The sequence below is a fragment of the Hordeum vulgare genome, chromosome 4H (assembly GCF_904849725.1).
Source record: "Hordeum vulgare subsp. vulgare chromosome 4H, MorexV3_pseudomolecules_assembly, whole genome shotgun sequence".
Taxonomy (NCBI): Eukaryota; Viridiplantae; Streptophyta; class Magnoliopsida; order Poales; family Poaceae; genus Hordeum; species Hordeum vulgare.
In genome coordinates, this window is record NC_058521.1 from 544,761,015 (window position 1) to 544,773,998 (window position 12,984).

General features: G+C 46.0%; 1 protein-coding gene across 1 annotated transcript; it reads right to left on the reverse strand.

Annotated features, from left to right (window-relative positions):
• Window positions 1-11,435: 11,435 nt before the first annotated feature.
• Window positions 11,436-12,648, reverse strand: LOC123446874 (putative cyclin-dependent kinase F-2). The gene is made up of 2 exons (XM_045123415.1): window positions 11,501-12,648; window positions 11,436-11,469 (listed from the first exon to the last, which is right to left on the reverse strand). The coding sequence occupies exons 1-2, from the start codon at window positions 12,646-12,648 to the stop codon at window positions 11,436-11,438; spliced, it is 1,182 nt and encodes a 393-aa protein (XP_044979350.1).
• Between the last annotated feature and the right edge of the window lie 336 nt (window positions 12,649-12,984).

Sequence of the window (12,984 nt, forward strand, 5' to 3'; positions counted from 1 at the left end):
TGAGGCAACTATTCAGGCAGTGGCTGCAGCACTCCCGTATAACACCCAGTATGATTTTGGGTTTCGCGAGGACCATCCATGAGAGTAGACCAAACTAGGACAAAAGCCTAAGCTTGGGGGAGTACGTGTTCTCACCGACCTTACATTCATGCTTATGCTTTCACTTTGTTAGCCAGTGTTTACACTTGGCCACTGTATTATCCATACTAGTTTATTTTCGTTTTCTTGTTTACTTGTTTTGTGTCCTTTTGAGAAAACCCAAAAAGATTTTCCTTTCTTCTTTTGCTTGTTGGGAGTTTTCCCGTGTAAATAATTTTATTTTTATTTGGGTCAAGGTAGAAGATATTGGTTACAATGTTTACTGGCTCTTGCATGCATACCTGTTTAGCTTTCAAAGAGCCATATTACTTTGTCATCTCCTTTGTGTTTGCCTGCAGATTCAGCTTAGTCCAATGCACGAGCACTCTTATTATTGTTCACATCGTTCGATCGTGCAAGTGAAAGGCAATCATGATGATATATGATGAAGTGACTGAGACTGGAAAGGCTGGTATGAACTCTATCTATTTTGTTTTTGTAAATATGACTAGCTTGTCGTCCCAGATTCAGCTTTGTTGTGAGAGAACCATGTTTGCAATGACAACTTAGAGATCGTAGTTCCTGATGCCATGCTTAATTAGCTGAGAGCTTATAATGGTTTGTTTTGAATGCCAACATAGATTTCGAGATGACTATGATGTAGTATGATAGGATGGTATTCTCCTTTGAATGATTCAAGTGGCTTGACTTGGCGCATGTTCATGCATGTAGTTGAAACAAAATCAACATAGCCTCTATGATGTTCGTGTTCATGGTGATTAATATCCTGTTCATGCTTGCACTCCATGTTAGTCAAACTCATTGCATCTTGATGACTGTTGTCGCTCTCTAGTTGGTCGCTTCCCAGTCTTTTGCTAGCCTTCACTTGTACTAAGCGAAATACGGCTTGTGCATCCACTTCCATAAACCCAAAAGTTTTTTTCATGAGAGTCCACCATACCTACCTATTTGCGGTATCTACCTGCCGTTCCAAGTAAATTTGCATGTGCCATTCTCTAAACCTTCAAGAAATAATCTGTTTTGCATGCTCGAACCGCTCATGTAGTGACAGGGGGCTATTGATATCTTCCATGTTAGGCGTGTTATCCTTGTGTGCATCAAACGTCGCAACGTAACTGGGTAACTATAAAGGTGCTCTGCAGGTATCTCCGAAGGTGTCCATTGAGTTAGTATGGATCAAGACTGGGATTTGTCACTCAGTGTGACAGAGAGGTATCTCGGGGCCCACTCGATAATACAACATCACACACAAGCCTTGCAAGCAATGTGACTAAGTATAAGTCACGGGATCTTGTATTACGGAACGAGTAAAGAGACTTGTCAGTAACGAGATTGAAATAAGTATGCGGATACCGACGATCGAATCTCGGGCAAGTAACATACCGAAGGTCAAAGGGAATGACATACGGGATTATATGAATCCTTGGCACTGAGGTTCAACCGATAAGATCTTCGGAGAATATATAGGGTCCAATATGGGCATTCAGGTCCCGCTATTAGATATTGACCGAGGAGTGTCTCGGGTCATTTCTACATAGTTCTCGAACCCGCAGGGTCTGCACACTTAAGGTTTGATGATGTTTTAGTATAGTTGAGTTATATGTGTGGTTACTGAATGTTGTTCAGTGTCCTGGATGAGATCACAGACGTCACGAGGGTTTCCGGAATGGTCCAGAAACGAAGATTGATATATAGGATGGTTTCATTTGATCACCGGAAAGTTTCGAGCAATTCCGGCAGTGTACCGGGAGTGACGAATGGGTTCCGGGTGTTTATCGGGAGGGGCCCACCCACCCGGGAGTGAGCCCATGGCCCTAGGGTGGTGCACCATGTCCTTATTGGGCTGGTGGAGTCACCCCAAGAGAACTATGGCGCCACATAAGAAAATACCAAAAGAAAAGAAGAAAAAAAAGGAAAGAGGGAGGTGGGAAGGAAGAGGAGGACTCCTCCTTCCCAAACCGAATTAGAGGAGGAGTCCTCCTCCGCCTGGCGGCCGGCGCACCTTGAGGCCCTTGTGCCTCAAGGCTTGCCCCTCCCCTCCTCCTATATATAGTGGTGGTTTAGGGCTTTTTGAGACACAACTTTGCCACGTGCAACTCAGGGCTATTCCACATAGTTTTATCTCTAGATCGGATTTCTGCAGAGCTCGGGCGGAGCCCTGCAGGAGTAGATCGTCACCATCACCGGAGCACCGTCATGATGCCGGAGAACTCATCTACTTCTCTGTCTTGATTGCTAGATCAAGAAGGCCGAGATCATCGTCGAGATGTACGTGTGCTGAACGCGGAGGTGTCGTCCGTTCGACACTAGATTGGAACCATTCCAGGGACAGATCGTGGGACGACGGTGATTTGAATCACGAAGCTGTACCACTATGTCAACCGCGTTTCTTAACGCTTACCGCTGTGCGTTCTACAAGGGTACGTAGATCTAATCTCCTCTCGTAGATGGACATCACCACGATAGGTCTTCGTGTGCGTAGGAAATTTTTTGTTTTCCATGTAACGTTCCGCAACACCAAGCTCCCCCTCACCATTTCGTCCTCTAAGAAGACCGCATGTCTCGTTTCTACAAAGTTTGTGTATCTTTCTGGACAGTAGAAATGAAAACCTTTTGATCTATCAGGGTAGCCAATGAAATGGCAACTCACTATTTTTGGATCTAACTTTCCAATGTTTGGATTAAACATTTTGGCCTCAGCTGGGCATCCCCACACCTTGAAGTGTTGTAGGGATGGCACTCTTCCTGTCCACAGCTCGTGCGGTGTTTTGGGCACCGACTTGCTTGGTACTCTGTTGAGAATGTGAATGGCGGTTTTAAGCGCCTCCATCCACAATCCCAATGGCAGGTCGGAGTAACTCATGATGATGCGCACCATATCCATAAGGGTACGGTTGCACCTTTCAGCTACCCCATTTTTCTGAGGCTCGCCCGGCATTGAGTACTGGGCAACTATGCCAGTCTCCTACAAGAACTGTGCAAAAGGTCCAGGGACTTGGCCATATGGAGTGTGTCGACCGTAGTACTCCCCCACGGTTAAACCTCACTATCTTTATCTTTTTGTCTAGCTGATTTTCAACTTCCGCTTTGAATATCTTGAATTTATCCAATGCTTCATTTCTTTCTTTGATTGGATAAATGTAATCGAAGCAGGAGTAATCATCTGTGAATGTTATGAACGAATCATAACCATCCACACTTTTCACCGGAAATGGTCCACAAATATCAGTGTGAATAATTTCCATTGTTCCTGTGCTTCGGTTTGCACCCTTCTTTATCTGTTTTACATACTTTCCTTTAATGCAATCGATGCATTGTTCTAAGTTAGAGAACTCCAACCGAGGAAGAATTTCACTTTTGACTAATATTTCTATTCTCCCCCTGGAAATATGGCCCAAGCGAAAGTGCCATAATTTCGAGGAGTCGTGAGTTCTCTTTATTTTCTTTTGTTCTTTGTTCGACAAGGAACTATGCTCATTTACATTATTGCATAATTCACTTTTTCACGAAGTGATAACAGATAAAGCTCATTATGAAGGAAGGCATTGCCTACATAATCATTATTGTACCAAATGGTACATTTGCCATGTCCAAAAAAGCATTGATAATTGTCTTTATCCAAGCATGAAACACTTATTAAATTCCTATTACATGAAGGCACGAATAGTACATCTCTAAGCAAAAGCTAGAATCCTTCGGTTAGCTCCAATGAGACGTCACCTACAGCTTCAACTTCTGCTTGGACACCATTTGCGACTTCAATACTTCTTTCTTTTCTACGCATGGTCCTCATCGAACTGAATCCGTGTAAAGAGTTTGCAACATGAACAGTTGCTACTGAGTCAATCCACCAAGTAGATTTCGAAAACTTTAAATACAGAGATTCATTTACACAAGAAACGATGTCGTTACCTCTCTTTGCCATGAAGGCCTTTAGTTAGGCAGGGCAATTCTTCTTGTAGTGCCCTGTCTTCTTGCAGTAGAGACAAGTGTCCTTGTCCACTGGAATAGGCTTTTGCTGATAATGAGCGGGAGCTTTGACATAACCTTTGCCATGTGGCTTTGAGGGAGAACCTTTGTTGGGATGGAAAACATTTTTCTTTTCCTTCACATAGTTCAGGGAGCCATCATGTGAAGCTTTGATTCTCTCCTCTTCCTGTGAACACATGGCTATGACCTTTTCTATGTCCCATGTTTCAGGTTGCATGTTGTAGTTCACAACAAAGGTCTCAAATTCCTTTGACAGCGAAGCCATGACCAGGTGGACGAGGAGAGCTAGTTTGATCTCCAGATCCGCATCCATGGGCTTGAGCTTGGCTGTCGTATTGCTCATCCATAGGATGTGCTCTCTTATGCCATGGCCACCTCCAGTGTAGCTCTCTGTGACCAATTGTTTTATCAACTGGGTGGCATATGTCTTAGAAGAGCTAGTGAATTGGCTCTTTATCTTGGTTAGCATCTCCCTTGCGGAAGTAAACTCTGCAATTGAGCCCACAATGGTGGTCTCAATTGTGTTCTTTATAAATGCCAAACATTTTTGTTGGTATTTATCCACTTTCTGCTGTTTATGGAGTATGACATCTCTTCATTGGCACTATCCCACTTCTTTTTCTCCCAAGCCTCATCAACATCAGCAGCATTTCTGACTGGCTGTGGAGGTTCAACTGGTTGCGGTTCCTCCAGAACCCAGTCTGCCTCAGCAATGACAAGAGCCATGTCAACTTTCTTCCTCCACTCAGAGTAATTATCACCTTTGAGTGTAGGAACGTCCTTGAGGCAACTCATTAGGTGGAAACCTCCTGAAATCACAATTTAAGCGAGATCAGTACGACAATTATATGCATTAATTAGGTTGGTTAAAATAAACATACAATTGCCTATGCAAATGAATCTACATTACCATTGGGAAAATGATAGAAATAAGTGCATCTTTTATGCCAATAATGCAAGATGATTATGTTATTAACAACGTTAGTCAGGAAAATAACATAACCATATTTCATATATCATTTAGCAGCGGAAACGTGAATTTAAAAAATTCATGTACTTTTCTACTTTACAAAAAAAAAATTATGTTATCATGAACTTTATAATCCCTTTTATAAAATTCATGATATTTTCTTTTTCTGAAAATCTCCTTTTATTTTCAGAAACTTTTATTTTTCTTTGCAGAAAAATTAATATAACTTTTCTGTCTATATTTACTGAAACTTTGAACTTTTTATTTTCTATTTTCTTAGCAAGATTTTCATAGGAAAATAGTGCATAAAATCTGCCTAAAAATGCCCAGAGAAACTGAACAAAATCGCAGAAACTTTGAAATAAAAAAGAAACTTTGGCCGAAATCGGCCGAGTGGCCCAGCTGGCTTGTGGCCTCGGCCTGACGCGGGCCCTTTCCTCTTTCGACCCGGCTCCCGCCGGCCTCTGGCCTGCGGCCTCAGCCTGGGCCGGTCCTATCCCCTGCGGCCCAAAAGGCCCGAGCACTGAATCGTCTGCGGGAGATCTGAGTCGTCTGCTGGATCCGACGGCACTCCGCGCTCCTCACATGAAGAAAATCGTGGCGGACTGTGTTAGCAGATCCCTGGCAATGGGTAGAAAAATGTTGTTCTCGATTGCTCAACAATTAGAAATTGTCTTGCAATAGCCCACCAACGCGTGGGGTCGAGGCAGTTTTCGAGGGTAGAGTATTCAACCCAAATTTGTTGGTTCACACGACGGGAAGTGAAAGTATATTCTCAAGTATTAGCAGCTGAATGTGTCAGATTCAAACACACCTGAAAGTTTAGTATCTGCAAGCAAGGTGTCAACAACAAAGTAGTATGATAGCAACGGTGCCAGAAACGATCTGTTGACGACAGACTATTCCTAACGGTTGTATCAATGGCGCCAAAACTTGCCTGTGGAGAGGAAATATTCTTTCCCGGCAACGGTGTGAGAAAAATTATTGTAGCAGGTAGCAGCAGTGTAACGAGTAGCAGCAGTGGCAAGGAACAACAGTAGTGACAGCAGCAAAGCAAAACAAGTAACAGCAACAGCAACAGTAGTAACAACAGCACAACAAAGCAAATAACAGCAGCAGCAACAGTAGTAACAGCAAAAGAGCAAAACAAGTAACAGCAGCAGCAACAGTAGTAACAACAGAAGAGCAAAACAAGTAACAGCAGCAGTGGGACAAACTCGTAGGCAATGGATCGGTGATTTGTTTGGATGATATTCATCATGCAACAGTTATAACACTGAGAGATATGTGGCTAGCTCCCGTTCGTCAATGTAATGTAGGCATGCATTCCGTGTGTCGTCATACGTGCTTAGGGAAAAGAACTTGCATGACATCTATTGTCCATCCCTCCCGTGGCAGCGGGGTCCAAATGGAAACTATGGGATACTAAGGTTCTCCTTTTAATAAAGAGCCGGACCAACGCATTAGCACTTGGTGAACACATGAACTCCTCAAACTATGGTCATCACCGGGAGTGGTTCCGGTTATTGTGACTCCGGGGTTGCCGGGTCATAACACATAGTAGGTAACTACAACTTGCAAGATTGGATCTAAAACACACATATATTGGTGACAACATAATAATTTCAGATCTGAAATCATGGCACTCGGGCCCTAGTGACAAGCATTAAGCATGGCAAAGTAGTAACAACATCAATCTCAGAACATAGTGGATACTAGGGATCAATCCCCGTCAAAACTAACTCGATTACATGATAGATCTCATCCTACTCATCACCGTCCAGCGAGCCTACGAATAGATTACTCACGAACGATGAAGAGCTTCATGGAATTGGAGAGGGAAGAAGGTTGATGATGACGATGGCGACCATTTCCCCTCTCCGGAGCCCAAAACGGACTCCAGATCTTCCCTCCAGATGAAGAACAGGATGTGGCGGCACCTCCGTATCGCAAAACGCGACGAAATCTTCTCTCCTAATTTTTTCTGTGACGAAAGTGAATTTATAGAGCTGAGTTTGGGGGCGGCAGAGCCACGTGGGCCCCACAAGCTTGCTAGCCGCCACCAGGTGGGCGGCGGCTACAGGGCTTGTGGCCCACTGGCCCATCCCCTCCGGTGGATCTTTGCGCAGGTATTTTTCATATTTTTCAGAAATATTCTCCGTAAATTTTCAGGACGTTCCGAGAACTTTCATTTCTGCAGAAAAACAACACCAAGGCAATTGTGCTGAAAACAGCGTCAGTCCAGGTTAGTTCCATTCAAATCATGCAAATTAGAGTCCAAAACAAGGGCAAAAGAGTTTGGAAAAGTAGATACGATGGAGACGTATCAGGATGCCCCAGCCGAAACCGTCCTCTCATTTTCCCCCTCGAGCGCTGCTCGCTCTCCTGCCTCCTCTCGATGCGACCCCTTCCATTCCCGAGCGACCCTTGGCCAGGGATGGCATCGGCCGCTGGCGGCGAGGTCTAAAACCTCCCTCCCGTGTGCACCCTTGGTCCTCCCTCCCGCGCCGGTCACTCTGGAGGTGTGGCGTTCACGCCGCTCGCCTCTTAGCCAACTCTCGGTGATCCCTCGCGCGGCGCTGCCTTGCCCCGCCGAGGAGGGCCCAGATCTGGCCGTCGGCAGTGGCGACCGAAAGGTCCCATGCCGCGCGCGCCATGCTCCATACTTCTTCCTCCCTGAGCCATGGCCTTCCCCTCGCCGGCTGCGCACACGCATTGCGGTGGGTGCTCCCCGTCGAGCTGTCGGCTGCGGCTCAGCTCCCCTTTTCCTTTTCCGTATTGCCTTGCACCACCACGACCAGAGAGGCACCGGATGCGCGACGCGATGGCGTCGTCTCCGTCCCCTTTGCCAGCGTGCGCGAGCACCTCTAGGGTAAACGTGCCGCCGTCAAACGGCTCGGTGCTGGCGCCCCTTGCCCCAGGAGGGGTGGATTTCTTCGCCATGTCTTTGCATTTTTTTGTTTGACTTTTGAATCTAACCAGATCCGTTCTTTTCCTCCGAGGAGGTACGTTCTTCTTCCCCACACCTCGGCTTGCCGATGCGTGTGGGGATCGAGAGGAACACGTGCGGCCTTGCGGCGGCGCTCGTTGCCGCAGAGGGCTCCGGTGAGGCTTTCTTTTTCCTTTGAACTTTGCCCTTCTCGGGTTCATATCGGGGATGGGAAAATCTTTTCGCTTTCGTTTTCTTTCAACCGAAATGCATCTAATGCCTAGTGGCTCTGATACCATTGATAGATCCGTGGATCCTCTAGGCTTAGATGAATCCGGTAGTACCCGTACTTTACCTTGTTCGGAACTCGATGAGCTCCCGCCGGCGTCCATCGTGAGGTGGTGACGACGGTGTGGAAGGAGAGATGGGTGTGGCATGGGTGGTGCTTCTCGGGAGCACCGCGCTAACCCTGGATCGGATGGGTTTGTACGTGGGAGTGTGGCGGTGGCAAACCTCGTAAGTCGTGCCCCGGCACTCGACCGTCCTTTATATATCGCGGGTCACAGGGGTCGACCAACCATAATGGGTTGGGCGCCCCCGATCAGGGCGCATGGATCAAGGTCCGGTGGGCCGTTGGGCCCATTCGGGAGGAGATCAACCTAACAATCCCATCGTAACCACAAGATTTGATTCACATACCACGGGAAAACGTCTCCCCTTACCATTTACAAGTTCCCTTCAGCCAGTTTCAATGCAAAAAAACTCAGCTACATTTTATGGTTTCTGACTGATCATCATAAGGAAGGGAACTGAAAACAAGAGGAAATTGAAAAACCCGGTTGATGGGAACATTCTCTTGAAATCTTTGCCTTGTGCCAATTGCCCATTTGTACAACAGTCCTTTCGCCTGCGAAGAATGCAAAAGAGATCAGACGTCATGTAAACCTTTTAAAATGAAAATTAGATATATTCAAAAGACATCGAAAGTCTTGAAGTCAAGTAACATCCAAACCACCATAATCAGCAGAGTATAGTTAAAAGAGAGAAACCTCATCCTTTACTCCTGATAGATTATTTACCATCTACCTACATGTATTCAGAAAGAAACTGAAGATATTTTTATACCAGATTTAGTGGATGGCTCGGGCCAGGGCGAAGGTCGGGGCAGTCTCCAGGGTAGCGGTTGGGCTTGTGGCGTTCTCCAGGACAGGGGAGGGAGCTGTGGCGGTCCGCGGGGCAGCTGTCAGGGCAGACGCTTTTCTGTGAGGCATAACCTTAGCCAAAGCTTCCTTTGTGATCTTGTCTGCGAGAGTGGCCTCCTTTAAGTTCATTGGGTCTCACATCTGTATCACTTCCTCCTCATCCTCGTCATTGAACCCACGCTTGATTGCCATCTTAATCTTGTCCTTGACTCGGAGTCGATACATGTTGGGAAAGGAGCTGCAATGCCACATAGAAATGTCTCAGCACAAGATAACTGCAGACCTAAAGAACAGATACTGTACTTCAGAGACAAACGGATAAAAATTGCATATCTGATGACACAATACTAAGCTGCGACAACTATGTGCTTCTGGACCTGATTGTAACACAAATGCAAAGTACACGTAGATTCCATGTTTAACAAGATCCAATCCTTTTATTAAACTCGGTTAAAACAGAAGAATCAAGGAAACAATTGTGGCACTAATTATTGAAAATCGAGTTAATTTGTCTGTCCATTGCCCATGTGGATAACTGAAGATATGGTGGAATACTAACAAACATGCTCCTGGATTTGATTAGATAAACAACAGTGTAACTCAAATCTGAATACAACACAGTAATTGCAGATCACAAGATCTGATCAGAAGTACATTTAACAAGGTAAGTTGTACGCGAGTTGCATCGCAGAGGAACATAGATAAACAGTAATATAAAAACACAGAATTGGTATAAGGATTTCTGAACTCTGAGCAGGACACCTCTGAGTGGGGGGATTTGATTTGAGTAATCGTCGATCCCATCAGAATGTGAACCAAATTCAAAATTTTATACATCAATCAAATGTGAAAGCTCCAAAATTAGGAAGCATGTGAATTAAAAGAATTGGATGAGAATGCTCATTTAGAGATTGTTGACCCGGTCAAAATCGGGTGACCGAATTCTAAATTTCAATTATTTGTGAAGATTTAAAAATTAGGAAGCATAGTGTATTGTATATTAAATTAAATGAGAGAGTTTTGAGAATTATTGATCTAGTCAAAATTGGGTGACCAAATTTCAATTGAAGACCTCAATTGATTGTGAGGCCTTCAATCCTAGAAAGTTTAGTTATATAGTATATGGGATGTTGGGGTATTTCGTGTGTGATGAATGATAAGATTTTCAGAGCAGCACCACCACACTTGGAAACATGGAAGCACTATCCGAAAGAGGGACTATGGGCAACCCAGCTCCCCGCAAAGCCCATCAAGGCAGAGAAAATCAGAATTCGGATAGATCAGTAAATGTAATACAATTTTTATTATGTTTCCTAGAGCTGAAATTGGTTGATTTCTATTGTAACTTTAACTTCTATACATAATTTATAAATGAAAACTACTGTAGAACAATTGTTCTACGGTTTCGACTAAAAAAACAAAAGACTGTGGACCATTGTTGTGACTTAGCTATGATATTTTGTAGCATTGAGAGAAAGGAGATAAAAATAATAATCCACCATGTTAAATTAATTAAGAATATTGTTAGCCAATTATGTACACAAACGAAGAAATGCAAAATCAAACCAGAAAGAGATTTCAGGAGGATTGCTAGAACCTCCGTGGATAAGATTTTTTACTTAGCCAAAAAATATTGTTCTTAACCAAACTGTCCAAAACAATTGCAACAATTCAGGAAATCTATGACACATACGAGGAAGCAGGACACCTCCAAGTGGGGGGGTTTGATTTTTAGCCACTAATGTGTTGACGATCCGGTAGAAATTAAGTACTCAATCCATGCATTCCGATGGTGCAATTTCCGAAATAGAGGACATACTTGATTTTCCTATCTACTTCCTCTGCCTAAAATAATTGTCTTAACTTTGTACTAGCTCTAGCATAAAATTGTACTAAGCTAAAGACGTTTATTTTAGGACGGAGGGAGTATTTCAAAACTAACTGAATTTGCATAAGGAGAAGATGGTGGAAACACATACACTGAACTGTATGAGGTTGTACTAGTACATGTTTATCATCAGTTCTGGATTTTGGAAAAACAGCATAAAGTGTGCACTATGACTCAATAACAACTGTTCATGTAAACAACATGTCAGCACTTTAATGGATCTCTGAACACAGCCTCATAATTACACATCTCTGATTCTCTGAACATGCGCATGGTGACTCATAGAATTCAGAAAAGCAGGCCAACATTAACGATCATCCAAGCACATTTACATCTCTGAATACTGATCTACATAGTCTAATTACACTCGTTGCGCTGCGTTCCACACGGCAACTGGAATTTTGTGTAGATTCTTCTGTCGTGGCATCGCCGGAGGGATGAACTTGATCCTTGGTGTCTTCTCTTTCAGAAACGACAGAGAGTCGAGCTTCTCAGCGGCGGCGTCGGCGGAACGAGGAGCATCGAACCATGGGTGCTTCAGCGCGTCGGCTGCCGTCAGTCGCTCGTTGGGGTTGCACGTGAGGAGCCCTTGCAACACCTGGAATCCTTCCTCGGACAGCTTGTCTTCAGGGAACAAATACCGGAGCCGGCTGTGCTTGTACCCCGCTGGTAGCCGTTTCAGCACGTCGGCGGTGAGCGGCAGCGACTTGAACTCCGGCCACGTCCTCTCGTCCGGCATCCCGAGCACACAGAAGATGCTCCACAGCTGCCTTATGTCATTCGTTGTCTCGTCTTCGTCGTCATCTTCGAGGTAGCCATTGAACAGCGTCTTGCCGGTGAGCAGTTCGGCAAAGACGCAGCCGATGGACCACGTATCCACGACCGCTTCGTAGTCCTTCTTCCCCAGGATCATCTCGGGCGCCATGTAGGACGCCGTGCCGGCCCGGTTGTACGGCGGCCAGTCGGCCATGGACATGGCCAGCCCGAGGTCGCAAATCTTAAGGAGCTCCAGGTTTTTCCCGACGAGGATATTGGCTGGCTTGATGTCGCGGTGGACGATGTGGCGGTCGTGCTCGTGCATCTTGTCGGCACCGGTCAGGAGCTTCCACATGAAGTCGCGCACCGTGGATTCCGGGAGCGGCGGGTCGTCGCGCTCGCGCCTGTCCCACAGCAAAGACCAGAGGCTCGACGCCTCGACGTACTCCATGACGAGGCCTGCGGTGTCGCCGGTTGCTGGGTCGCACACCAGGCCCTCGAAGCCGACGACGTAGGGGTTTCCGTCGCAGGCCTCGAGGAATCGTGCCTCCTGCTCAAGATCTTTGACGACGTCGGTGTCGTCGGGCGAGGAGAGGAACTTGACGGCCACGTTCTTCTTGGTGACGCGGTGGCGCATCCTGTGGACGACGCCGAAGCCGCCTTTCCCTAGGCAGGCCACCTTCTCGTAGTCGTCGGTGCTCCCGATGGAGGCGCGGCTCCTCTTGCAGCACGACGGCGATTGTCGATGTTGAGCGGCCGTCGCGTGGCCGTGGCCGGCGTCGAGGACAGCGGCAGGTCGCTTGAGGACGGCCATGGCCGGCGCTAGCTCGACAAACGAACTACTTTGGTTGCTGGAGAGGGCGGCGGAACTAAGGAGGCAGAGATCGATGAAGGAGAATGGGGAGGCGGCGGAACTAAGGAAGCAGAGATCGATGATGGAGAATGGGGAGGGAGGAACTTCCGTATGGATCCATGCCCTGCGTTGGCTATTTTGTTTCGACAGGTCCGAGTTACGGTGGAATTCAGTTCAGTTTCAGTCCGAGTTACGGTGGCTGCGAGCTTCTATTTGCCTTGCTGCGTGCGAGCCGTAGATCGAACCGTGTTGACCGTCAGATTGAGCCATGCAACAAAAATCATCGATGATAGCAAA